Source organism: Oncorhynchus masou, chromosome 25 (genome assembly GCF_036934945.1).
Source record: "Oncorhynchus masou masou isolate Uvic2021 chromosome 25, UVic_Omas_1.1, whole genome shotgun sequence".
NCBI classification, from domain to species: Eukaryota; Metazoa; Chordata; class Actinopteri; order Salmoniformes; family Salmonidae; genus Oncorhynchus; species Oncorhynchus masou.
Window position 1 is genome coordinate 33,680,770 of NC_088236.1, and position 27,438 is coordinate 33,708,207.

General features: G+C 43.5%; 2 protein-coding genes across 2 annotated transcripts; one reads left to right on the forward strand and one right to left on the reverse strand.

Moving 5' to 3' along the window:
• The first annotated feature begins 783 nt into the window (after window positions 1-783).
• Window positions 784-14,656, forward strand: adamts13 (ADAM metallopeptidase with thrombospondin type 1 motif, 13). The gene is made up of 31 exons (XM_064937419.1): window positions 784-1,010; window positions 1,358-1,424; window positions 3,094-3,362; window positions 3,488-3,653; window positions 3,751-3,887; window positions 4,011-4,094; window positions 4,223-4,347; window positions 4,476-4,622; window positions 4,815-4,949; window positions 5,118-5,268; window positions 5,424-5,528; window positions 5,649-5,806; window positions 5,966-6,029; window positions 9,299-9,425; window positions 9,552-9,700; window positions 9,811-9,931; window positions 10,037-10,117; window positions 10,209-10,390; window positions 10,758-10,914; window positions 11,034-11,163; window positions 11,255-11,434; window positions 11,567-11,765; window positions 11,871-11,979; window positions 12,057-12,186; window positions 12,261-12,440; window positions 12,705-12,909; window positions 13,000-13,366; window positions 13,481-13,624; window positions 13,718-13,897; window positions 14,043-14,224; window positions 14,364-14,656. The coding sequence occupies exons 1-31, from the start codon at window positions 930-932 to the stop codon at window positions 14,517-14,519; spliced, it is 4,668 nt and encodes a 1,555-aa protein (XP_064793491.1). The 5' UTR covers window positions 784-929; the 3' UTR covers window positions 14,520-14,656.
• On the reverse strand, window positions 14,646-27,438 carry LOC135514167 (carnitine O-acetyltransferase-like). The gene is made up of 14 exons (XM_064937420.1): window positions 27,085-27,438; window positions 19,735-20,013; window positions 19,422-19,540; window positions 18,466-18,519; window positions 18,202-18,367; window positions 17,861-18,035; window positions 17,467-17,645; window positions 17,215-17,315; window positions 16,763-16,882; window positions 16,549-16,671; window positions 16,307-16,442; window positions 16,145-16,207; window positions 15,910-16,047; window positions 14,646-15,757 (listed from the first exon to the last, which is right to left on the reverse strand). Exons 1-14 carry the CDS (start codon window positions 27,112-27,114, stop codon window positions 15,542-15,544), a joined length of 1,899 nt encoding a protein of 632 aa, XP_064793492.1. The 5' UTR covers window positions 27,115-27,438; the 3' UTR covers window positions 14,646-15,541.

Below are 27,438 nucleotides of genomic sequence, written 5' to 3' on the forward strand. Positions count from 1 at the left end.
ACTTTGTTAGGTATTATCTAGTCTATGAGACCAGGCTGGTAGACATCACATCTACAGGGGTCACCATGTAGCCTAGTGGTTAGAGCGTTGGGCCAATAACCAAAAGGTTGCTGCATCAAATCCCTGAGCTGACAAGGTAGAAATATGTAGTTCTGCCCCTGAAAAAGGCAGTTAATCCACTGTTCCCAGTAGGCTGTCATTGTAAATAATAATTTGTTCTAAACTGACTTGCCTAGTTTAATAAAATCTAAGGAGCATTTAGTACTAAAGTACATCTGCAATGTTACAATGGGCCTTGTCTGCCCTCTGGTGGTACTATATTACACTTACAAAAATGTATGGCCTGCAGCATTTATGATAGTGTGTGTGAACTTGTGTATGTCCAGTTTAGAGCTTCTGTGAAAATGATAAGGCCAAATGAACATTCTGTTTTTTTCTTTGAATTGCACACTAAGAAAGTAATTGCTGGAAATTGTTATATCAACAAGCCGTCAAGTTCAGAAGATTATTTATAATGTCATTTCCATGTGCTAACTCTCATGGTTTTTCGTCTTACAGTACTACGTGACGAACAAAATACTGTACATGAAACAAGCAAGGGGTGAGTTTGTGGACAAATGTACTGTTCTGCACTGTGACACCCGCCAGTGACATCCAGTGACCAATAGAATAAACAACAGTGTTCACCAACCAGCCAATCAGCTGGCATTGCTCTTTTCACCTACTCCCACAGTGAAAATCAACAAATGAAGTCTGTCACTTATCAACCACTGCCCCTGATGTTTTAGTAAACTTGTTTGCCACTTCCCCATTTGGCTGGGTCTTATCAGACTCGGCTGGAAGGAAGATCTGGGCCTCTTACTCTGATAGATATATAGCAAGGCCAGGTAGTGTGTGGTGTGGTCCCACAGGGAGAGGAGCGGGGAAACATGGCAGCCTTGGCGCTGCTCTGTCTGCTGTCAGTGCTGCCAGGCTCCACAGCAATACTAATGAGATCTCCATTGGAGGAGGTAAGTGGAAAACACAGGGATGTGGTTGGTGATTCTTCTGTTTGTGACATCTGCAAAGTACATTGACCTCCACAACTTGCGCTGTTTATCGTCCTGCGGAAATCTCTACCTACAGACAGGCAGGTCACAGGTTTCACAGGATTTCAGTTGTATGATACACTTAAAAGTTAAATGTTTCAGGGGTTCTGTAGAGATATTATTGTTGTTCAGTTGATTGTGCTCCTCATGGACATAGGCCTGCTGTAATCTGTCACACTGTATACAAACCAGGAATGGATTAGTGAATCTAATCCTCATGTTGCTGCTCACAAAATGACCCCAACATTTCATTTGTATCCCCTCTCCAGCTATTTCTGCACTCCCTGGATCAAAAGGACATGGTGTTTTATTTTGGTACTGACTCTGCTACTTCAGGTATGACTGAATAATGACACAGTTTCCATAGGGTTACAGTGAGCTACTGAACCATTATGGTGGATACAATCATTCACATACAGTGGCAAGAAAAAGCATGTGAACCCTTTGGAATTCCCGTCGATTTCTGCATAAATTTGACATTTAAAAAATTATCTGATCTTCATCTAAATCACAACAATAGTCAAACACAGTGTCCTTGAACTAATAACACACAAATTATTGTATTTTTCTTGTCTATATTAAATACATAATTGAAACATTCACAGTGTAGGTTGGAAAAAGCATGTGAACCGCTAGGCTAAGGACTTCTAGCTAACCTGGAGTCCAATCAATGAGACGAGATTGGAGATTTTTGATTAGAGCTGCCCTGCCCCATAAAAAAACACTCACAAAATGTGAGTTTCCTATTCACAAGAAGCATTGCTTTACGCTAACCATGCCTCGAACAAAAGAGATCTCAGAAGACCTACAATAAGATTAAGAATTGTTGCCTTGCATAAAGCTGGAAAGGGTTACAAAAGTATCTCTAAAAGTCAGTCCACGGTAAGACAAATTGTCTATAAATGGAGAAATTTCAGCACTGTTGCTACTCTCACTAGGAGTGACTGTCCTGCAAAGATGACTGCAAGAACACAGCGCAGAATGCTCGATGAGGTTAAGAGGAATCCTAGAGTGTCAGCTAAAGACTTACAGAAATCTCTGGAGATGCTAACATCTCTGTTGACATGTCTACAATACGTAAAACACTAAACAAGAATGGTGTTCATGGGAAGACACCATGGAAGAAGACTCTGCTATCCCCAAAAAAACATTGCTGCACATCTGAAGTTCACAAAAGAGCACCTGGATGTTCCACAGAGCTACTGGCAAAACATTCTGTGGACAGATGAAACTAAAGTTGTGTTGTTTGGAAGGAACACACAACAATATGTGTGGAGAAAAAAAGGCACAGCACACCTCAAAACCTCATCAAAACCTCATCCCAACTGTAAAGTATGGTGGAGGGAGCATCATGGTTTGGGGCTGCTTTGCTGCCTCAGGGCCTGGACAGCTTGCTATCATCAACGGAAAACTGAATTCCCAAGTTCATCAAGACATTTAGCAGGAGAATGTTAGGCTATTTGTCTGCCAATTAAAGCTCAACAGAAGATAGGTGATGCAACAGGACAACAACCCAAAAGACAGAAGTAAATCAACAACAGAATGGCTTGAACTGAAGAAAATACACCTTCTGGAGTGGCCCAGTCAGTCCTGACCTCAACCCGATTGATATGCTGTGGCATGACCTCAAGTGTGGTTCACACCAGACATCCCAAGAATATTGTGGAAATTAAACAGTTTTGTAAAGAGGAATGGTCAAAAAATTCCTCCTGACTTTTGTGCAGGTCTGATCCGCAACTACAGAAAACATTTGGTTGAAGTTATTGCTGCCAAAGGAGGGTCAACCTGTTATTAAATCCAAGGGTTCACATACTTTTTCCAACCTGCACTGTGAATGGTTACACAGTGTGTTCAATAAAAACATGAACAACTATTATTGTGTGTTTAAGCTGACTGTGTTTGTCTTTTGTTGGGACTTACTTACTTAGATAATGATCAGATAACATTTTATGACCAATTTATGTAGAAATCCCACTGTACAGTATTGTAACCTTTCTCACCCCAGTGCCGGAGTTTCAGCTCATCTGGACAGACTGTGCCTCTATGGAGCTGCACACTGGCCCCTGGCGATGCTCCTTCGAGACCGAAGGGAAGCGCTTTGTGCTGGGGCTCGGGGAGAGGAAGCAGTCCTTCTCCTGTCAGTCCACATTAGAGACAGCTCGGAACACCACTCTCAACACCATAAGGAAAAGTCATGCCATGTGTTGTCAGCAGGCCAAAGTTCTACATCCCCCTTCAACTAAAGGATTTCTCACCATCTGTGCCAGGAAAATGGTACGTTTTCCAAGTTAACACAAACAATTCTACAGTTTACTTATTTATTTATACTGTTATTCTGTTATTCATTCATAATTCTCTTAAATTAATTTGGATTGCAAATATTTTTCCATTTCCAACAGCAAGGCCTGGTTGTTGCAGGTAAAGAGAAGGAGAGACTATACATTCAGCCAGTGCTTCAAAAACACATTCATCTGACTGAAGTCAGAAACTGTTCCAGTCCAGGAACACCTCATCTGGTGTTCCACCAGCCATTTACTGCCAGAGGCCCCCCCAGACACTCTCACAGTCAGTGTTCAAGCATTATAGCATTGTATTTAATGTTTCATACTTCATCCTCGCACATTCTATTAGCATACGGCTCTTTTTGTCTTCATCCTGACAGTGAAGAGGCTGCGTCACCGAAGGTCAGCCATAATGCCTGAGGTGACCCACCTGGAGCTGCTAGTTGTGGTGGCGCCTGACGTGCAGCTGGTCCACAGGCAGGACACAGAGAGATACATACTTACCAACCTCAACATTGTGAGTTTGTCTGTCTGCCTGCCTGTTTGCCTACCTGCCTGTCTTTGTCTGTTTGTGTCAGGCATCTGAATGATAATTGAAAATGGTCATCCAGTGTTGGTGTGTCCTGTTATCTTCCCACAGGCCTCAGAGCTGCTGAGGGACATGACACTGGGAGCCAACATGAGAGTGCATCTAGTCCGCATGATCATCCTCTCAGAACCAGAGGTCAGTGTCTGACAATGTCTGTCCACCTCACACCACACACACGCCTGGGTGGGCCAGTCTGCCATGGAGGCCTGGCTGAGGAGCCAGAAGAATGCTTCCCTCTCTGAGTGCTATGTTCTCACTTTCAGCCAGAGATTAACATCTCCACCAACATCTCCTCGTCTCTGACGAGTGTGTGTGAGTGGGCCAGAAGGGTCATCCCCTCTAATGACACTGACCCCCTGCATGCTGACCTTGTGTTATATATCACAAGGTAGGTCATTGTACTTTATCCTGTGCTATTTTTTTCAAATTGAATTGTAGTCTGTCTGAAGTTAGAACATTTATATAACTGTAAATCTTGTGGTTTTACTTTACTGTAATTTGTTTGTCCTCAACCAGATTTGATCTGGAGCTGCCCAATGGGAACAAGCAGGTGAGGGGCGTGACCCAGCTAGGCGGGGCATGTTCTAGCCAATGGAGTTGTGTAATCACAGAGGACACAGGCTTTGATCTGGGCATCACCATCGCTCATGAGATAGGCCACAGGTAATTTGAAGAGGAAAAGGCAAAACGCTCGCTCACCATTAAAAACCATTAAAAAACAGATTATTTTATTTAAGCAACTATCAAAAGCTTAGGCCACAGGTAAGACATAGTGGCATGAGATAGGCCACAGGTAAGACATTGTCAATAGCATAGGATGAGCTACAGTTAGTAATCTTCACTTCTTTCCCTCAGCTTTGGTATAAACCATGATGGGATAGGTAACACATGCAGCAGCAGTGGCTTTATGATGGCCTCTGATGGAGGCTACAACAGTGTGGATCTCACCTGGTCCCAGTGCAGCAGACAGCAGCTGTACACATTCTTCAGGTAAGCATGCCAGCTGTTTCTCACATGGATTCTTAATAATGAACTGTTCATCATTAGTAGATTACTCTGCAGAAATGTAATAATGGTCAGTGGCACTGTACACAACACAGTGAGTATTGTAGAAGGCTGGTGATGAGAGTAAGATATGTGTTTGTATTGCTATTCTAGTGAAGGCAAGGCTGACTGTGTGAAAGACTTGCCTGTCCTGGTTGGCTCTCTGCAAGACTGGAAGCCAGGCCTTTACTATGGTGTGGACGACCAGTGCCGGATAGCGTTTGGTAGCACCGCCAGGGCCTGCTCCTTCACCAACACTGACCTGGTAAGGGACACATTATGACATTAATGGCAGCCACTTCTGTGAATATACTATCATGTTTATACTGTAGTAATAAGACTGGTTATACAGTATGTTGACAGTATCTATAGCTCTGTCTGGGTAAGGCTTTCCCCGTGTTAATTCTTTCCTCCTGTCAGCCTGTGTGCCGTGTTCTCGCCTGCCACGTCAAACCTGATGACAACAGCTCATGTAAACGTCTGCTGGTGCCTCTGTTGGATGGGACAGAGTGTGCACCCAACCAGGTACAGCCTAATGTTATCACTAGTCACATTCCATCATTATGACTATGTTTGGTCAAAGTATGCAACATTTTGGTTGTGAAATGAAAGCAGCCCTGACCTCTAACCCTGCATGTCCTCTAGTGGTGCCTGAAGGGCCGCTGTGTGTCCCCAGACCAGCTCAGCTCCTCTTCCTCTGTGGTGGTGCACGGGTCCTGGTCCAGCTGGTCCCAGTTCTCTCCATGCTCACGGATATGTGGCGGGGGCGTCACTTCCCGGACCAGGCAATGCAATAACCCACGGTAACAAGAAACAACAGTCAGGCCCAATTACAACGCTAATTCTCATGACTCCTCTCAAGTGCAAGTGGTACATTTCTGGCAAATGAGATTAGCCAAACAGTTTATTATTCTTGATGGATGTCTTCATAATTTTCATTTAAAAAATGTTTTCATTTCCAGACCTGCATTTGGTGGGAATGATTGCAAGGGCAGGGATACAGAAGCGGAACTTTGTCACCAGCAGGTAAAACTCCACAGGTCATGTTTACAGTGGGCCTCCGCAGGTCATTTTTACAAGGTAAATTGTTGCACCATTTATTCTGTGCCGTGCGTACTGTAAGTGTATGTATGCACGTGTATGGGCCGATTTCAGTGCTAAAAATTGTATTTTTTTAATTTGCATTAGGATATTGAATTTGAATGTAATATTGTTTTATTTGTAATGCACAAATTGATTCATTGAATTCATAAATTGAACTTGTATTTCATGAATTGAATGTAGTCTATAGCATAGTTTTATTTAATATTCAAAATCAATGAATATTTAAAATGTATATATTCCGTTTCAATATGGTAGATATTGCATTCATTTTCTGTGTATCAAGTTTACAAACTAACATTCACATGTTAAAATTCAGATGCAAAACTTGTCCTGGTACTTTGCCAGCCAGGAAAGGTAGAGGAGCACAGATAGAGTCAAACGCTCTCTGTGGTAAACTGACTGTTGCATGTATTCTATTCCTATGAATTTGGCGCACAGGAAACCTGGGTTAGAACCCCATCAGTCAAACTAACACGTCTTCATGTCTCAGGCAAGGTTGCTCATCATATTCATGGATCACCAAACCACCTTTGTGGTCTGTCTGCTTCTTTTGCAGATCTGTCTGGTTCTTTTTTCCACAGAAAGTGTTTTTGTTGTGCAGTAGGCCTGATTTTGAAACCAGTTAGTTATATTGGTGCCGTAATCTCTAAGTATGAGGTCAGAGGGGGGGTAAAATGTTCTTTTGATGACAAAGCTTGCTGGAGACTTGAGTTAGTTTCCTGAACTCATTCCTATGGTCTTTAGCTAAGTGGGCTAACACAGTCTTGTGACATACAGGAGACCTGGTTGGAACCCAGTCAGAGCTAGATTAAACAAGGAGTGGAAAGGCTATCCTTAGAAGGGCTATGACAGGGCTATTCCACTATATTCTTATCGGGACCAAACTGTGTTTTTTGTGACACTCCCTTCCAATGTTCCCTCTAAAACAAATTGTAACTAAGCAAATTTCAGGTCTGCTGAGTGCAAACTTGAACGTTGTGAAAATTCTGTACAACTTCCAGATTGCGTTTACTGTGAACACGGAGGCAGTACCTGCTTTAAGTTACAGTTTTAACAGTGGTCAAGTAGGCTACTGTGACTATTTGATCAAAACGATGGAGAAAAATGCTTCTCATTTTAACATGGAAATAGCTGTTCTATCATTCAGCCTACAGTAGCAGCCAATGTGTGGTGTTCAATGTAGGCCTACATTCCATGATACTTTTGAAAAAAAACATGCAGGGCTTGACATGAACCTGTTTATCCACTTGTCCTTTTCTGATGCAAGAAACTACTTCACAAAATAATATTCCCATACCATTATAGAGAATCAGACAAATTATGCTACCCTCTACCTATTGACTAATTAGCTTATTCAAGCCTGTCTCAAAATACAACACTGCCCCTTTAAGACAAAAAAAAGCTCTTCACCTGACTTGCTTTTCAAAGATGTCTAAAAATGTACATGTTTTGTGCTCTTGTAGGAAGTAATCACTCCCCTATTGCTGACTACAAATGATCTGTAGCTGAGCTAATAACTCTAAAGCAAAGGATATGAACAAAATGTGCACACGTGGCTACATGCAGCTCTCGCTTTAATCTCAAAACAAACGCATCTACTCACGACCGCTCATGCTGTAAACACAGTCCAGTTCAAAATAAATAGCACAGATCCATATATGGCAATGGTCTATTTGCATATAGGCCTACTGCAGCTCTGATTGGTTATGCCGCACCAATCTCTGTAGAGTATGGGCTGAATCCTACTCCAATGCATTCTGCCTTCAACAAAATCTCATGCATAGTTAATTTTGTTTCGGTATGTTGCAATGAAAGTGGCTAATATTGCGTTGATTCGATCACAATTGCCACAGTAAAGCGAAACGTTGATAATGTTAACAGGGAAAACTCTAGAACAGTGGTCAATGACGCTGCCGGTGTGATCGAAGCGTAACGCTTCAAACACACTGACAGCGTCATTGCACAAAATAGTATGCAGCACCAGCTGAATATGTATGCAACAAAAGTTCAACATTCCCCTTCTGCTCCCATTTCCGTCAACCCGTCTACGATAAATCCAACGTACGCACTGCAACTGCCTCTGCAACGCAATGCTGCAAGGCAAATGCAGTGTTTCATTGGAAATTAATGTATTTCTGGTGTACCAAAATGTAATGACGCTGTCGGTGTGTTCGAAGCGTAAGAACGTAAACAGAAAAACAGCAGCTTTTAAACGCTTTGAAATCTCACAGTATCAACTTTGCTGTAGCTTTCTTTTATGCCTGTTACTGCGGACACGGTAATCTGAGCCATCCGTTTGGCATTAGACCTAAATGCACTTGATTTGCTCTCCGGCCAACTGGGAAGGCAGAGTTTGTACCTCCAGACACATGAAATGGTTAAAAAAGGCAACAGTTCATCTACACAGCACACAAGGCAGCTGAATCAGATGCACCTACCGCCAACAGCCCGAGATGAATAAAAAAAAGAACATTTTTTTAACAGAAATTTTTGGCGATCGACTTGGAGATTGACCAGTCGATCGCGATTGACCGGTTGGTGACAACTGTTCTAGAAAGTTGAGTAAAATTTAATCTCGTGCTTCTCTCCATGGGCTGATATTTTTTCTGCGTGGCAGTTCTGTTTACCACAGAGAGCATTTGATTATATATTTTCTCCTCTACCTTTCCTGGCTTGCCAGGAGGCTCTCTCAGGTTTTGAATTTGAATTTAGAGATCTGAATTTGAAAACTGAATCTGAATGCATCCGAGAAGTTGAATATATGAAACTTTGATCAACTTTAAATAAAAGTGTGGAAACTTGATACACAGACAATGAATGCAATATCTACCCTATTGAAGATGAATATATAAATATGAAATTAAAACTGAATGCAATATTCATTAATAAAATTCTATTCAAATTATGAATAATATGATCAAATTTGTGCATTACTGATTAAAAAATATGACATAAAAAAATCTATATCCTAAAGTATGTAATTCAAATACAATCTGTTAGCACTGAAATCACTCCATACACATGCTTCGAGTGGAATGAGGGAAGTTGAATTGGAAATAGAAATGTTGCTTCTCTTCAAAAGATTATTATGATCGAAAGTTAAATTGGTCGTCAAAAGGATGTTAACTGAAACATAGGGTGTGAACACAATGTTCAGGCATTCTTACCCTCACACTATGCTGTCTGAGTAGCAGTGTGAAAGGACCCAGCTGGCCTTCATGGCAGAGCAGTGCGCCCAGACAGATCTACAGCCCCTGTACCTGTCCCCCAACACGGCCTCCCTCTACACCTGGATCCCCGCTGTAGGCTTTGTCACAGGTGGGCCAAGACATCTTGTCAATGGGGAATGGTTGGGTCATTGGGATGGAGGGCAATAAACAAAGGACAAACTACTACATTACTGACTCCCTCCATTGTATTCCTCTGATTTACCCCCATGACCAGGGGATGAACAGTGCAGGTACATGTGCCAGTGTAAGGGAGAGAACTTCATTGTGAGCCGTGGGACTCAGTTCGTGGATGGGACTCGTTGTGAACCAGACAGTCCAGCTCCCCTTGGTGTCACGACAGCTTGTCTAGGAGGGAGGTGCCAGGTAAAGGCCTGCTTCGGTTTCTCCACCTTAGAGAGTTCTAGAGACGCTTTGAGAAATTATTAGACCTGACATGTCCTCATAAGCTAACGGGAAATCATTTCTTCCACTAGGTGTTTGGCTGTGATGGAGTGTTGAAGTCTGGGAAGGTGGAGGATGTGTGTGGGGTATGTGGAGGGGATGGCTCCTCTTGCAGTCTCACCTCTCAGTCTTACAGTGGTGGTCAGGCCAGAGGTAACAGCTCAAATATCCCCATTCTTCAGTCTGGAGAGTGATCATTTCTACTTCCATCTTATTCCAGTAAGTAAACTAGATTTCCCCTGCTTAATTGATTCTCAGAGTACGTCACATTCCTGACCCTGCCAGTAAACGCCACTCAGGTTCACATTGTCAACAGGGCACCCGTCTTCACTCACCTGGGTGAGTATCTGGGGTGACCTTGGGTGTTTGAAAAGAAACCCCAAATCATATAAAGGACAATAAGCAAGGTGTCTGGTGTTTTTACCCATAGCGGTGTTGATTGGGAATCAGTATGTTGTGTCTGGGAGTGGCAGCATTGCGTTAAACATCACTCACCCCTCTCCTCTGGAGGACGGTCGTCTGGTTTATCGTCTGTACCTGACCCCTGACCTCCTGCCTCTCATGGAGGAGCTGCTGCTGCCTGGAACTGTTACAGAGGAGACACACATACAGGTCAGCAGGGAGAGACATATTCTCAGACATGACAACAGACACTCCAAATATCAGAGGGGATAACTGAGAGACACATATAGAAGAGGAACAGTATCTCCATTCACTATGTACACACACATATATAACTTTACTGACTCCAAATATCAGAGGGGATAACTGAGAGACACATATAGAAGAGGAACAGTATCTCCATTCACTATGTACACACACATATATAACTTTACTGACTCCAAATATCAGAGGGGATAACTGAGAGACACATATAGAAGAGGAACAGTATCTCCATTCACTATGTACACACACATATATAACTTTACTGACTCCTCAAAATAGAAAGGAATATGACATTTGTTTTTGGCTCCTACAGGTCTATCGGAAATATGGAAAAGAGTATGGAGAACAAACCAGTCCAAACATCACCTACCACTTTTATACTCCCATGAGTAATAATGCTTTTATAAAAGAGATACCCAGGGGCAAGTGGACTGTTGTCACAACATCCTGCTCTGTCACCTGTGGATCTGGTAAGAATCACTGAATTATTATTGGATAAATATATTTAGTTTGTTTGTTGTGGGTGTACTTTAAGGCTTTCTAAATGTCACTGTTCTTATAGATCCACTGTTCTCTCTTTTTCTTGTAGGCATACAGAAATATATGTATGTCTGTATGGATGAAGACACCAAGGAGCATCTGGAGGAGGTCTACTGTAATTCAGCTCCCCTTCTCCTGCTTCAGCAGACAACCTGTCACCTCCCAGCCTGTCCCCCCAGGTCCAGTCTACATTCAGTGCACACTGTCACACGTAGAATGCTTGAACTTTCATCAAACTGATTGATCAATGTCCTGTGTTGTGTTCTCCAGCTGGGAGATGGGGGAGTTTGGGCCCTGCAGTGCCTTGTGTGGTGGTGGAAAGAAAGTGCGCCCTGTGAAATGTGTTCAAAGGCAAGGAGCAGATGTCCTACAGGTGGCCATTTCCGAATGTCCACAACACTCAGCCACACAATCAGTGGATACATGCAACTTTCAACCCTGCCCTGCAAGGTATACATATTTTTAATAATCAAATACAACATGTACATGAAGTAAACAAGGTCCAAGTTGCACCATGTAGGTTAATGGCCCAGTACAATGTTGATATAGAATTCTGGGGGGGGTGGGGGCTGTTTGTGACAGGTGGAATGCGTCAGAAGCCGGGGAGTGTTCAGCGGTGTGTGGGCCCGGAGCGGCCAAACGCGTTGTGACATGTGTGCGGTCCGAAGGTGGTCATGATGTTGAGGTGGACCATAGCTTATGTTCAGGGATCTTCAAACCACCTGTCTTAGTGTCTTGTGTGATCGATGTCTGCCCTATTGGCTGGGAGTCTAAGGGACAGGTACAGCAGAGATCTATAATACATCTCATAAATGTGCACACTGAATTCTAAGACATCATACTGGAGAAGGTGGAACTTTGACATCCGTTCATTTGTCTTTACCAGGATCAACCTTTACTTAACAAATCCCCTGGTTTAAGGTACCGCTCCAGGTACCTAACAGTGTATGTTTGGAGCCCTGTGATAGGCCAATGCTCAAAGACCTGCGGAAATGGTAAGTTAGACCAGGTAATCCCTTCCATTTTTACAAAGTGTGGTACCTTGATCAACACAAGCCTTATACATGTGTAGGTACCCTGCAGGTGTGGTTTTCATGTCTGGACCACCATACCAGGCTAGCGGTGCCTGAGGTCTACTGTGATGCCTCCAGCAAACCAGAGCCTCACACAGAGTCCTGCAACCCTTCCCCTTGCCCTCCCATGTGAGTTGATCCTTTCAAGTACAAGAATGACAGCTCTGTCATAGCAGGGTAACAGCAGTGTGTTTCCCATGCAGGTGGCGCTACAAGCAGGGAGTGTGCAGTGTGTCGTGTGGAGGAGGCGTGGCCCATAGGGTGCTATACTGCTCCCAGGAGACCGAGGGAGATGAGGAGGTGGTTGTGAACAATACAGAGTGCAGTAACATGACCAAACCCATAGCAGTGGTCACATGCAACTCCAACAGCTGTCCAGCCAGGTAAACCATGCAACTCCAACAGCTGCCTGGCCAGGTAAACCATGCATCTCCAACACCTGCCCAGCCAGGTAAACGGTAAACACAGACACTGAACACTGGCTGGAAGACCAGGGTAAAAAAGAGAATGTAAATGTGGAATTCACCACCCATGGATTTCAGTTTGTCTTGAATGCTATGTGAGTGTCAACAGACAGTGCCATATAGAGATTTCTGTATGTAATTGCTGGGTGTAAATAAACTTGAACTTGAGGTAATACTGTCCAGGTGGAGAGTGCTGAGGATGGGGGCCTGTACTACGTCTTGTGATCTGGGGTTAGCCAGGAGGCATGTCTCCTGTGTTGAGTATATCCATGGGGAGGACAGTGAGGTGTCTGAGGAGAGATGCCATGCAGCCGTTAAACCTGCTACCACGGTACCCTGCCTGGTGCAGGTGTGCACCTTCAGATGGGACGTGAAAGACTGGAATCAGGTAGGTACAGTAGCCAGTGGTGTTTTCATACATGAGTGACTTATAAATTATGTAGATGTACTGTTGACTAACTTTTCTGTTGTCTCTCAGTGTTCAGTGCCATGTGGGTATGGGATCCAGTCTAGAGCAGTGTCCTGCATGGGACCCACTAAGCCTGAGCCCCTCAGCCCACTGCTCTGCATGCACATGCCCAAGCCCATCACCATCCGGGGCTGCCAGATGGACGACTGCAGGGTCTTAGAGAAGACTAGTCCCCTCACCCACACACACACCACCAACACCCCCTCACTAGAGACCAGGGACCAGTTACCCAGTCCCCAGGGCATGGAAGTCACTCCCATGGATGAGGAGCCACTCCTGTCTCCTACTCTCAGCCTGACCCAGACACCCCCGACTGCAACAGAACCGACCACCCCACAGACCGCCACAGCCATGCCCACTGTGACACCTAAAACCAGTAAGGTGGCAGAACTCTCTGCTTCTTTAGCACTCATCATAAAAGGCATAGACCAAGCATTGAGAGAACTCCATCAGCTAATGTAATAGTTATCTACTGTGTGTCGGTATCTAGGTCTGTGTGGGCAGCTTCTGCTGGAGGAGTCAGGCACAGTGGACTTGAGACATGAGACGGGTCGCTGCATCCTGTCAATAGGCCGGCCCCTGGATGAGGTCATCCACATGAAAGTAGAGTCCAGCTCCCTAAGCTGCACGAAAAGTGAGAAATGCTATAATACCCTTTGTAAGGTCTATCTATGGCAACCGAAATGGACAACAATAACCATGTATGTGTGTGTGTGTGTGCGCTTAGGGGAGTATGTGGCGTTCTATGACAGGCTGGTACTGGTCAGGAAGTGTGACCAGCTTGAGGACACTGAACTGACCTCCAGGACCAACGTCCTGCTGGTGCGCCAGCATCTCTTGTCCCCCGGAAACGGAGTGCTGCTGACTTACAGCAGTCAGAAGAACAACAAGAAGAGTCACCACCAGGGTAACACTGCGCTGCTAATGTATTGGCTGGAACAGAAGGCAGAGCGGCATGTTGTTACAGAGCTGGAACAATAGATTTTTAGAAGGACACATTATTTGGTCAATTGAATACATAACCCACATGCTTCTTACTGTTGCTCCTACAGACTGTGATGTCCAGCTGTTTGCTCCCAGCGGGGTCATTGAGAATCCAACGATGACCTCAGAGTTGGGCAGTCACACCTGTCGAGTCCTCATCAACGCCCCTCCCTCAGTGAAGATTAGGATCCGGGCTCTGAGCATGGGCCCTGTGGTCAACAGCACAGCAGCCCAGTCCACCTTCATTATGGTCAGGGAGGAGGGAGACTGTTCTCTCTTGCTTTTCAGTATATTCATCAATGCAAACTAGTTGAGTATACATTATACCATGAATGTTGACATGTATGCCATTGTAGATAACATTATGCCTCTAATACCATTTCAATTAGATACGAGATGTAGACGTCTTGAAGACCAACGTGTTCAAGGGCCAACTGCTTTTTGACTGGCGATCAGCTGGAAACATGGCAGAGATCGAATTTCATGGCGAGTACCTGCATAGCAATGGGAGCTTCCGAGCTGAATACTCATTCGTGGAGCCTTGATCCGTGGCTCGCATTTCTATTATACAGTATTTAACGAGACAGGAATTTAGGCTGTTACTGGAGAACAATTTGTCCTTAGTTTAATCAGTATTGTCAGAATTTTGTAACATTAAAATAAATGACAGCAGTCCGTCTTATTTTGTTTGTTATTTTTTTTTGTATAGAAAACATTTACCAAAGTAAATCACAGCAAAACCACTCAGCAACTCATTACTATGGCACATTTGGTATAGTATGGCACAAATTTTCAGAACCTAAATAATTTAGAACTGTTTGAACTTATTTTATATATATGAAATAACAAATATGTAAGTCAACAAACTGAATAAACACATCTATAGAATCCCACAAAAATAAATGTTAAGACAGCGCCAACATACTGTATGACTTTTAAATATAACTTAAAACAGACAGATGTAATCTCTTAATTCGATCACTCTGTTGTCGCAGAAGATCTTCCTGCACAGCTTTCTAAAGTTTTCAATTTCCACTTTAAAAATGTCAGACTTGATTTATCCTAACAAAATAATGTATCAACCCCTACAAAAATGTCCATTAAATAACGCACATAATAATTCACATTTCCTGTTGCTGCAGGATTATTGTCCTGCTGTGAGATACTGGTCAAATTATGATCGTTCACCTGTAATAGTCTAGTCTCTGCCATGATCTGGTGTGGATCTTTCTTTGACATATGGCGCTCTATTTGGAAAATGATACACCCATTTCAGTCAACATGAAATGTATAACTTTCCGTCAGTCATACTCGCTTTACAGTCTTGATATTATTTTGCTTATTACAGGACTGTCTCTCCTACAGGATTTTCCCTCCAACACTCACATCACGTCTACCTGAAGGGCCCAACATCTTCCCAAGGCCCACCTAACGCATTGCAAAGTGCTTCTCCTCTCTCCATGTTACAGCACTAGATATACCCGGGTGGCTTCAGTTTCCCCCACTACCTCCAGCACAGGTTCAGTTCCACACAGCCATAAAGAGGAGCCATGTCCCCTGTGGGGACTCATTGCTTGGCCTTAGCTGTCTCCTCCAGCAGAGACCTCATGTCTCTCAGAGCCTTCTTCATAGCCCGGCCAAAGTTGGCAGCATGTGTCTCTTCACAGCTGTTGAAGGCTGTAATGGTAATGTTGATGTGGTCTGCCATGGGGTTGTAACACACTCCGTAGCCATCTGGCACCAGTGGACCGAAGCACATCACACAGTCTGTCTTGGCACCAGCCTGGGGAAGAGAGACAGTGAAACATTACCTTTAGCTGTACAAATGTGGGCCAAACCTAATAAACAAATCATTACCAAACCACTGTCTACAATTTGTCCTGTTATATGTTGTATTTTGGGATGCTAAATACCTCACATAAACAACCTTTGTACCTGGCTGGTGGAGAGATTGGGATGCTCAGCCACAGCATAGGCTGTATCCATGAATATCTCTGGCATGGACGTCAGCTCTTCAATCGCCTGCAACTTCAGGCCAAGGAGATGTCTGTCTATGGCCTGGCCATGAATTGCCTGCTCATTTTGACATACACAAAATAAATGTACATTGCAGTGAGTGGGGACAAGCATGGATTAATACAGTAAATGTCCATTTCCATCAAGTCCTCACCATGCGTGTGTATTCTACGTGGGCTTGGCATGCCTTGTCCAATAGAGAAACCTTCTCTGTGTTCTGCCAACATATGGTATAAACAGACATCATTACAGTAGAGTGACAGTCAGGGTTGATTGTTTATTTAGTGTCAATGTTCAGGTTTCAGAGTTGACCTACCGGTTTAGCTAGGTCCTCCATTGCCTGGACAAATTTGAGAGACTCATTGGAGCAGGAGCGGATTGTGTCTGTTCGACCAAGTGCAAACATACGCAGGGACGCACTCTCATAGGTGGAACAGCACATCTTATACATTCTGAAACATGAAAGATCAATATGTCTCATCATTATGTCTCAAAGTGATAGGTTAAGGTAGCCCGACTGCTGTTTCAGATGTTGACTGTTTTGTTCATGAACCCCACCTGAAGTAGGCAAGCTGTAGAGCCATTTGTATAAAGGCATCTGGACTCATCTTGTGAGCCTTTGGAACATTTCTCCCATAGTCAGCAAAGTTGACCACGTTCACATCCAGGTCATGTGACATTCTGGTGATTGAAAGAGTAGCTGAAGAGTGAGAAACACTTCAAAGATGTGTTTGAATGGAAACTGCTAGGAACACAAACAGACTCTACTTGCATGTTCATATTCTGTTTGGCCGACTCAATATCCTTCTTGACCTCAGGTGTGATATTGAAACGCAGTTTGGGAGGCATGGGCAGAGGGATCATTGGAGCGCGTACTACCTCCATCCTTCCCCTGTTTAAACAACACAAAGCATTATACTTCAAGAGAGGCAGAGGCACATTCAGTAGCAGGCCAGGGTCATGATTCCAGCTTGGCCATGATCAGTGGGCTTCAAATGGTTGTAAAAATAATTTTCAAATGGATCAGTCACTATGTAAACTTGACAAATTAGTGAATCTTCAAAGTGCTTGCTACACTGCTCTGAGCACCTGCTCTGGTTGGAAAAATAGCCATTGCAACCATAGCAACCAGCGCCGACCTTTTATCTGTAGTACACAATGACCTTGGTAGTGCCGTGTACCAATATTCAATGAATGAAATAAACATATTTTGTTGTGCCTTACATGTACTCAACCAAATAGTCCACCAGGAACACAATGGGTGGTCCTTCAGCTGGGGCATGCTCATACACCAGACCACAAGTACCATCTTCACCCACAATAAACTGGGGATTAAATAATACACGTTATAATAATACGATTTAAAATACATTTATGAATACAGTAGAATAATGCAAGAGACTCTGTGAATAAAAATATGAACATATATCAGGGAGGATGCAATCTTTGTTCTACAGCTTCAGTCTCAGAGCTCACCTGTAAGGTCTTATCAAACCATCTGTTGCCACTGTTCCAGCGACTCCCTCCACCATGCAGCATCTGGGCAGCGACGCGGCTCTGGTAGCGCTGCTCAGACATCTGTGGCATGGGAGCGTCTAGACACACTGTGAATATGCTCTTCTGGATAGCACGGACAGACTCCTTATTTGTCTTGTCTAAGGAAGAAAATACAATGAGCGACCTACAAGGACCTCGAGGAAAGCATTGACCAATATGTCTAAAACAGTGTGTGCAAAGTGATAGGATGTATCCAGTCACTCTTACGTTATGGCTCAAGACTGGGTTATGACTAGGGTTTTGTTTATTTGGTGGGTCACTCCATGCGCTCCAAAGACCCTTCTCTAGCTTTCAAGGCTCTCCCTGGCCTCACCCTTAATGAGGTTGTTGTAGGCTTTGCCCCAGGTGTTGCGGTGCTGGGAAGTCAGGATGCCGATAGGCTCCTTGTTGCTCTGCAGGGACGAGTTCCAGATTTTCTCCATTTGCATGTAAATCTGATCCACCGTCAGTGGGGAGCCATCGCTGTTATACACATCCAGGACAAAGAACTAAGGACAGAGGGAGAAGGTCAATCAGCATTTCAGGTTCTGGTTAAGTGGGTTAGAGACAATAAACTAACAATGCAACAATGTTATTGATTTCCTCTCTTGTGTTGTAGCAACATAAAGCAGCGTCAAAGAGAGAAAAGCAAAGCAATAGCACACCCTAGTGTACCTGGAAGTTATGGACCACAGTGATGTGAGTAGGGGCCACTTTCCCGATAGCATGGTTGACCACAGTGTCTCTCTTTGGTCCAGGGATACGACAGGAGGACAGGATCTGGTAGTACTGGTCCATACACAGAGGCTTCCCACCCAAATACTCAATAGGTAGGGTCTCACTGTGACACAGAGTTAGAGAGTCAACTGGTCTGACAAATATATATTAGATGTATATCATTAAGTTATAGAAAATATTTTCTATATCAATATTACTCACTTGTCAATCATTTGTTTGAAGTCCAAAACTCCTGAAATCAATTTAGCAGCAAACCTGAGCAGAAAACGTTGATTTACATTTTAGTAGACACGCTTATCCAAAGTGATTTACAGGAGCAATTAGGGTTGCATGCCTTGCTCAAGGGCACATCGTCAGATTTGTCAACTAGTCGGCTCAGGGATTCAAACCAGGAACTTTTCGCTTACTGGCCCAATGCTCTTAACCACTAGGCTACCTGCCGCCCTATTGAGTAATTAAGTATGACATATGGTATTTCCTCATCCAACTGAGATTCAGCCTTTTACCTCTCCAGCATCTCATGTTCCATTCACATAATCATCTCCAATACACTTTAGTGCAGCATTGTTTTCCATGTCCTCATATCTCCAACCAGACTTGCTTAGCATGTCCAACTCAGAACCATGATATCTGTCTATTTTGATACTATATTTCTGCATTTATTGAGCTGTCTGTGTCATGTCACTCTAGTCTAGCGGATAAGATGGTGTACATTACAGTACAGTATATTGTTGAATCATTGACTTTTCATATGAGCATGGAAGTCTGCTCTCGTGTCATCTTCTATTGCATGTGTTTGGCACTGTCCGCAATGTTGATTGCGTGCGTGTGTCTCCGCGGTCCAAAAAAGCGGAGCAATTCTATGAGCAGCCAATGTGCTTAAAATAGCCAGCATGAAAGGGGAGTCTGTCTAAAGGTCATCTGAAACTCAAGCTTATTCTCAAGTTCAACAGAGCTATGGCGGATTACAACACTGATTACAACACTTTCTACTAACTTTTCTACTAAGCAGTAAGCCTATAAAATGTCCTTTTCACTGATCGGTATAGACAGCCCTAAAATGTTTTAGTGCTGGGGGAGGGTGGGCATCTACTGTATAATCTCGTAGCAAGGGCTGGTACAATGGTCTCAGACACGCATGGTTCCTTGTTGCTCACCTCATTTGTCCTTGACGATCTTGGAAGGTCATGCGGGGCAGGACCACCCCGGGGCTGGAATAGACTGCCACAGGCATCCGGGAATCCAGATAGGCTGACTGCATCCACCACTCTGTGAGCTACATAAACATCCACAAACAGCCATGATAATGCTATAGACCATCAACGTGACATACTGTATATTGTAGGTGCATAAAGGATATAATACAGGTATCTGTTCCTGCCAATCAACCCAAGATCAACCCAGTGCTCTGCCCTACTAAGTACCCATCTCTGCTCTATGTGACCAGTTCTGTTCTATGGCAGTACCTACCCAGTTTTCTTTGTTGCTAGCTCTGCGCTCCAGGCTCCTCTGCAGCCTGTCTCCCACTCCCTCAGGAATGAGGAACTCCTTGACTAGCTTGCGTGTGTGATCCATCTCCTCCTCACTGAGCAGGGGCTCCAGCATCAACAGGTAGCGCTCAAATGTCTGCCTTAGTGGAGGCACGGGCAGCTTGGGCAAATTGTCCTGGTGATGCGAGGACCTCTCTGGGAGGATGGTCACTGACATCGGCTTGACCAGGCGACATGGCTTCACCAAGCCCGGCCTTAACTGAAAAAATGCATTCTGTGTCATTGCATTTATAATGTTTTGCAATTAATACGACACTGAAATAGCACACATACGGTACAGTATCTAGGTTGATATTTAATTTAAGTTTCTGAAATATTAAGTTGATATTCCCATTAGCATATAAAATATATCAGCAATGTTGGGGGAACACCACAGAGCTGATTGGTAGGCCTACTGGCCAGCAACTGTCAACACCATGATACATACTCTAGGTTTGTTAAAATAGAGCCCTCTAATGCAGTGATACATCTAAGCGCTGGGGGTCGTGCTATAGGTCAGGGGTTGTGACAGCAACAGGAGAAAAAATAATAATAATCATGTTTTTGCTCCAAGGTTATTATAGTAAACGAATACCGAATCTAAAATAAAACATTGGAAAAACAATTTAGTAAACTTAATCTAAATTGGGTTTTTAAGCTTATTTTCTAATGGGGTTTTCAAGCTTCTGAATCTGGTGGATAAATGATGCCAGTAGATGCCAATGTTTGAAATAGGCCTTGCTTGTGCATTACTATCACTAGCTAACATGGAAGAAATCCAAGGGCGAGCATGGAGCGTGACTGGGCCAAGCTAGAGCAGCTTGTGAAGTTGCTGGAGCCGTTCTCAATCCACATTGACCAACTTGCTGACCAGTAACTGGGCCAAGCTAGAGCAGCTTGTGAAGTTGCTGGAGCCGTTCTCAATCCACACTGACCAACTTCAAACTGACAGCCAGTCGCTGTCTGATGTGGTGGTGTGACTTCTCAACCTTGAGGCACACTTGCTGTCAACTAATGTTGCAAAACAGTTGGCACAGGTCCTCCTGAAGTCATTGTGTGAGCGCTTCGCATGCATATTGAATCCACTAACAGCCAACTTTGATCCAACCCCTGCAGCCGCTTGCCTGATGGACCCAAGTGTGTCTCTGGCACTTCGCTTGACAGAGATGGAGCCCCTGATTAGGGAAGCAGAATCTTTGTACTTCAGAAAATTTGTGAGTACAGCCATGGAGCAGGACCCCAGGAAGGTGCCAGCACGAGTAATCCAGCAAGAATCTCGACCACTGTGCTTCAGAAATATAGCTTCCTTGCATCGAAGATTGTGTCTGAGGTTACTGTCCAGCCAGAGGGTCAACCTGGCAGGGCATTAAGTGTCCCATTTAAGCTGCGGAAATACCTGGAAAACGTAAAGGGGGGCATGTTTACAGAGTCACCTCTCAGGTTCTGCCAGGCAAACTGTGCCCTGTGGCACTGGACCTGGTTTCTGCCACTGCATCCTAAGTGTTTGTGGAGAGAATTTTCTCTGTCTGTTGACAACTGTCATCAGGCTCGAGAAACCAAATGACCACCTCTCTGGAATGCAGTCTTCTTGAAGATAAGCCAGAAAATGTTGTTTGGTTGAAGAGAAACACACACATAAGCTGGCTGGCTGTCTATGAACTGATAGATTTGTGAAGAAATATTGTTTTGCGTATGTTTCTTTCTGTTGTTGCAGCTGTTTTTATGAACCCTTTTTAAAGGGGTTAGTCACTGATACATGTTTAATATTACATAAATGTAACATATCAAATGGGCCATGACTTAATTTGTTGTTTTTTCCCCTCTCTCTTTCTGTCATATATATATATATTTTTTTTTTACCTTTATTTTACTAGGCAAGCAAGTTAAGAACAAATTCTTATTTTCAATGTCGGCCTAGGAACAGTGGGTTAACAGCCTGTTCAGGGGCAGAATGACAGATTTTGTACCTTGTCAGCTTGGGGATTTGAACTTGCAACCTTTTGGTTACTAGTCCAATGCTCTAACCACTAGGCTACCCTGCCGCCCCCATATAAAGGTGAAGGTACTTGATTTTTAACTAAGTAGATGTTAGAACAAAGCTTTGGATTGGTGTAAACATGGGCAAGAGAGTTTCCTTCCACCATATTTCTTGTACAAGTCTAGGCGCTTATTCTTTAAATCGATTGATTTATTATTTATGTCCTGGCCATAAAGTTGTAGGGAGTCCTGTAGTGGCCAAAAGCTCCATTCAGGACTTTTGCCGTTATGGTTTAGTCAACTGGGTGGGACTTCCAAACTTCCTTGACTGATCCTTTCTGATGACCTGGTTGGCATGACCTAATGACCCGTTTGGAGTCGTGACAACCGTGTCATCAGAAGGGATCAGACAATGATTTTTACTTGAGAAGAAGAACATTGACTATCTCAAGATGATGGCCTCAATGGTGCTGCCCATGCTCTCACCGATGCCATCTGAATAATACAGATACAGAGATGCTATGTCTATCCAAGTCTATGGTTCTGGCCCATCAATTTATGTATTACTGTGCCCCAGTGGCAAAAAGTGACATTGCCAAAAAACAAACAACAGGCCTACAACACATAAATGGTTATAATAACCTTGGTTTGCTTAGTATGTTTAGAGTGCTGACAGTCAACATTGTTGTAATTGGCTTCAACGAGTATAGGGCTTTACGAATCGCACTTCTCCTCAAATAAAAAAGACAAGGTTCCCGTAAAGTGTACTGTATGTGTGAGGCACGTTCTAAATAAGCAAGATATAGCCGAGGCCTGTTTGGAGGAGCGCGTCTTTGGTAACTGGACAAGAAGCGCTCTTTGGAAATGGGGATGGATACAAGCTGAATGGAGTATTGCACACAACAATGTGAATGGTGAATAATGCAAAAGCATGTCGGCAAAAGCTTCACGAGTAGACGATTTAGAAACCCTTTATGGATAGGCTACTTGTAGACTAACGCATGACCAGCATAAGAAAGACACCAGAGCCATTGCTGTAGCTTTCGTAATAGTAGGGTAAGGGTAGCCCACTAAGGGCTTGTTTGTTAATCAAACCAAAAGGAAAACAAGCAATTGTTTTGGAAAAATAAGGTACATGTTTCGAAATAGGACTCTCACTGGATTATCTCATCTCTCATTCAATGATGGGCATATAGCCTACATGGAGAGGCTTTCGCGCATATCCAAAATAATACCAGGAGCTGGCAAAAATAATATCATAGCCGGGATGTCCTCTCACTGTTCGCTGCTGCCAAACTTGATCTTTTAATAAAGCTTTGGTGAATAAGATATATTTCAAAGCGGACTCACAGGCCAAACCCTTTATCAATAGTCTTGACTACTTGGCAATTGCATTGGGCATGACAAACAAACTGCCTTCAATAAGAGGAGAGGGGGCTATGCTTAGTTTTTTAATACAAGGTTGACGGGCACAAGAAAACACATACTTGTATATAGTGCATGTGGACACCCCTTCAAAATAGTGGATTCGGCTATTTCAGCCACTCCCATTGCTGACAGGTAGTGCACACAGCCATGAAATCTCCATAGATCAACATTGGCAGTAGAATGACCGAACTGAAGAGCTCAGTGACTTTCAACATACCTTTCCAACAAGTCAGTTCGTAAAATGTCTGCCTTGCTAATGCTACCCCGGTCAACTGTAGGTGCTGTTATTGTGAAGTGGAAACGTCTAGGAGCAACAACTGCTCAGCCACGAAGTGGTAGGCCACACAAGCTCACAGAACGAGACGGCCGAGTGCTGAAAATCGTCTGTCTTCTGTTACAACACTCACTACCGAGTTATAAACACCTTCTGGAAGCAACATCCGTACAAGACCTGTTCGTCGGGAGCTTCATGAAATTGATTTCCATTGCAGAGAAGCTGCACACAAGCCTAAGTTTACCATGCGCAGTGATGGACTCTGGAGCAGTGGAAACACGTTCTCTGGAGTGACGAATCACACTTCACCATCTGGAAGTCCCGCGGACTAATCTGAGTTTGGCAGATGACAGGAGAATGCTACCTGCACCAATGCATAGTACCAACTGTAAAGTTGGGTGGAGGAGGAATAATGGTCTGGGGCTGTTTTCATGGTTCGGGCTAGGACCCTTAGTTCCAGTGAAGGGAAATCTTAATGCTACAGCATACAATGACATTCTAGATGATTCTGTGCAACCAACTTTGTGGAAACAGTTTGGGGAAGGCCTTTACCTGCTTCAGCATGACAATGCCCCCATGCACAAAGCGAGGTCCATACAGAAATGATTTGTAGAGATTGGTGTGGAAGAACTTGACTGGCCTGCACGGAGCCCTGATCTCAACCCCATCGAATACTTTTGGGATGAATTGCAACGCCGACTGTGAGCCAGGTCTTATCGCCCAACATTAGTGCCCGCTCTCACTAATGCGCTTGTGTCTGAATGGAAGCAACTCCCAGCAGCAATGTTGTAACATCTAGTGAAAAGCCTTCCCGGAATAGTGTAGGCTGTTATAGCAGCAAAGGGGGGGACCAAATCCATATTAATGCCCATGATTTTGAAATGAGATGTTCAAAGAGCAGGTGTGCACATATTTATGGTCATGTAGTGCATCTCTAATTCCATGTGCATATGGGTACTGTGTGTAATGGCTGGATAGGCTACGCTTCCGATGTCAAAATCCATGCCAGAACCAACTGGGTTACCGCTAAGGCCAGCTTTTGGTTGGTCTTAAATATCCCCACCAGTGCATACTGAAATTGGCACTTTGGCGCACGTTTTTAAGGGCACAACTCCGATATTGCCACCCCTCCCACCTCAGAGCGAACAAGCTCACATAAGACTGATAAATTACAAATCCTGGCGCTAGGGTTTGAAAATAGAAGAGCTTAAACGGATCAACATTTTTAATCAAATAAAATCTTATTGGTTGCGTACACATTTAGCAGGTGTTATGGCGGGTGCAGCGAGATGTTTATGTTCCAAGTTCCTATCAATAACAGCAGTAAATGTCAAACAAGCACACAATAAACAAAAATTCTAAAATAATAAAAAATATAGTACAGCAGTACATATATAAATAGTATGTTCCTCTGAAACCGCTTGGTATAGAGGTCCTGGATGCCAAGGAAGCTCGGCCCCACCCCAGCGATGTACTGAGATGTATGCCCCCTCTGTAACGCATGGAGGTCGGATCCCATACCAAGCGGTGACGCAGCCAGTCAATACAATTTTGGTTATCTTTTCAGTTTCCTGAGGGGGAAGGGGCATTGTCGTGCCTTCTTCACAACTGTGTTGGTGTGTGTGGACCATGATCATTTCTTCGTCATGTGGACACCGAGGAACTTGCAGCTCTCGACCCGCTCCACTAAAGCCCCGTCGATGTGGATGGGGGCATGCTCAGTTAGTAGTCCTTCTGTTGTCCAGGTGGGATAGGGAAGTGTGCAGTACAATGGCAATTGCGTCGTCAGTGGATCTGTTGGAGCCGTATGCAAATTGTAGTGGGTCCTGGGTGTCGGGTAAGTTGGAGGTGATATGGTTCTTAACTAGCCTCTCAAAGCACTTCATGATAACAGAAGTTATTGCTACGGGGCGATCGTCATTTCGTTCAGCTCCCTTCGCTTTCTTGGGTACAGGAACAATGGTGGACATTTTGAAGCAAGTGGGGACAACAGACTGGGATAGTGAAAGATTGATTATGTCCGTAAACCCTCCAGTCAGCTGGCCTGTGCATGCTCTTAAGACGCGGCTTGGGATGCCGTCTGGCAATTGCAATTGCGCTGGCTTAACGCCAGCTGAAAATAGAGCCCAAAGGGTCTGGGCCATTGCAAGGAAACCAGAACATAATAAAACAGACACCATATTAAGGTTACACAAAGTGATTAACATGCATTTACGTTAGTTTCAATTTAAACAGGTGTGATCAGTATAATTCTGTCTGAATCCAAAAACCAAAGCAAACAATAGATTGTTAGAGCAATGTAGGAGCAAATTTTATGACTAAGAAACTTGAGACCAAAGCAACTCTGTCAAGTTTAGTATGTTGTTACACTATTTGTTTGGACTGTGCTTGGCTGTCAAGTTTCCTGACAGCTTCTTCAGGTTAGAATATATACTGAGCGTACAAAACTGACCAGGTGAAAGTTATGATCCCTTATTGAGGTCACCTGTTTAAATGACTTCAAATCAGTGTAGATAAAGGTGAGGAGACAGGTTATTAAAGAAGGATTTTTAAGCCTTGAGTCAATTGAGACATGGATTGTGTCTGTGTGCCATTTAGAGGGTGAATGGACAAGTCAAAATATTTAAGTGCCTTTGAATGGGGGTATGGTAGTAGGTCCAGGCGCACCAGTTTAAGTGTGTCAAGAACTGCAACGCTGCTGGGTTTTTCACCCTCAACAGTTTTCCGTGTGTATCAAGAATGGCCCACCACCCAAGGGACATCTAGCCAACTTGACACAACTGTGGGTTGCAACTGAGTCAACATTTTAGAACATTTTTACTCCACTACATTTCCTAAAGAAAATATGAATTCTTTATTCACATACATTTTCCCTGACACACAGAAGTACTCATTTACATTTACATTTCGAATGCTCAGGCAGGTCAACAATATGGTCCAATTGAGTACTTAGCCTATGTATATAACCCGTTGTCATCGCTACTGCCTCTGATCTGGCAGACTCACTAAACACAAGTACTACATTTGTAAATGATGTTTGAGTGTTTAGTGTGCCCCTGGCTGTCAGTAAATAAAATACATTTAAAAAGAAAGAAAATCGTGCATCTGGTTTGCTTATTATAAGGAAATTGATTCATGGCATTTACTTTTACTCGAGTATGACAACTCAAGTATGACAACTTTCCACCACTGTACTTAACTACATTTAAAACCAGACACTTTTAGACTTTGACTTAATACTGGGTGACTCACTTTTACCTTAATAGAAAATGACTGAAGTATCTTTACTTTTACTCAAGGCATGACAGTACTTTTTCCACCACTACAAACACAAATAAAAAGCAAGCTGTAGTCTATATTAAAATATTGCATAATAGTTTAACGCACTGTCCCTCTATTAATTGTTACCAGTATTGATCTGATATAGACATGAACTTTTAAACGTTATCCATGTTGTAGCCTAATATATGGGGTAAATAGGTTACAGTATGCAACCCCCCCCCCCCCCCAAAAAAAAACACACACACATTTACAGCAGTAATAGTGAACGCGCTGCTCTCAGTTATGGGTGCACAACTGCGCATTTATGAATTATAAAAACGTTTGACTCACCACGACTCTCAAAAGAAGACCCAACATCATTGCATACAAATGACCCCGCGAGGCTTTGGTTGTTGTTTGTGTAAAGAAACACCTCGAGCTGTCATGTCAAGGACATAGCCCACACCTAAAGTTTTACCAGTTGAGAAGTTACTTAGTCATGTCGGACATCTCTACGCCCCCCTCCGGACATGATGGAAAACTATATTAGCCTATGTCTACAGCTGGATACACTGTTGCCCATATTAAATCATACTGTCTTGATACATACATTCATGCAGTTGAATACTTTTTAAATAACATGTATTATTTAGTTACCAAAATTATACTACATTGTTTTGTGGAGGGACATCATTAAGTATGCCA

Excerpts from the sequence above, each read along its gene's own strand:
- adamts13 (XM_064937419.1), top strand. The coding sequence starts at position 930 with ATGGCAGCCTTGGCGCTGCTCTGTCTGCTGTCAGTGCTGCCAGGCTCC. Across the intron at positions 9,426-9,551 it reads CGCTGTAGGCTTTGTCACAG|GGGATGAACAGTGCAGGTAC; the intron begins GTGGGCCAAGAC and ends CCCCATGACCAG. Across the intron at positions 11,435-11,566 it reads TTTCAACCCTGCCCTGCAAG|GTGGAATGCGTCAGAAGCCG; the intron begins GTATACATATTT and ends TGTTTGTGACAG.
- LOC135514167 (XM_064937420.1), bottom strand. The coding sequence starts at position 27,114 with ATGATGTTGGGTCTTCTTTTGAGAGTCGTG. Across the intron at positions 16,672-16,762 it reads GCCAAACAGAATATGAACAT|AATGTCACATGACCTGGATG; the intron begins GCAAGTAGAGTC and ends TTCAATCACCAG. Across the intron at positions 16,443-16,548 it reads CTACAGCTTGCCTACTTCAG|AATGTATAAGATGTGCTGTT; the intron begins GTGGGGTTCATG and ends TTCATGTTTCAG.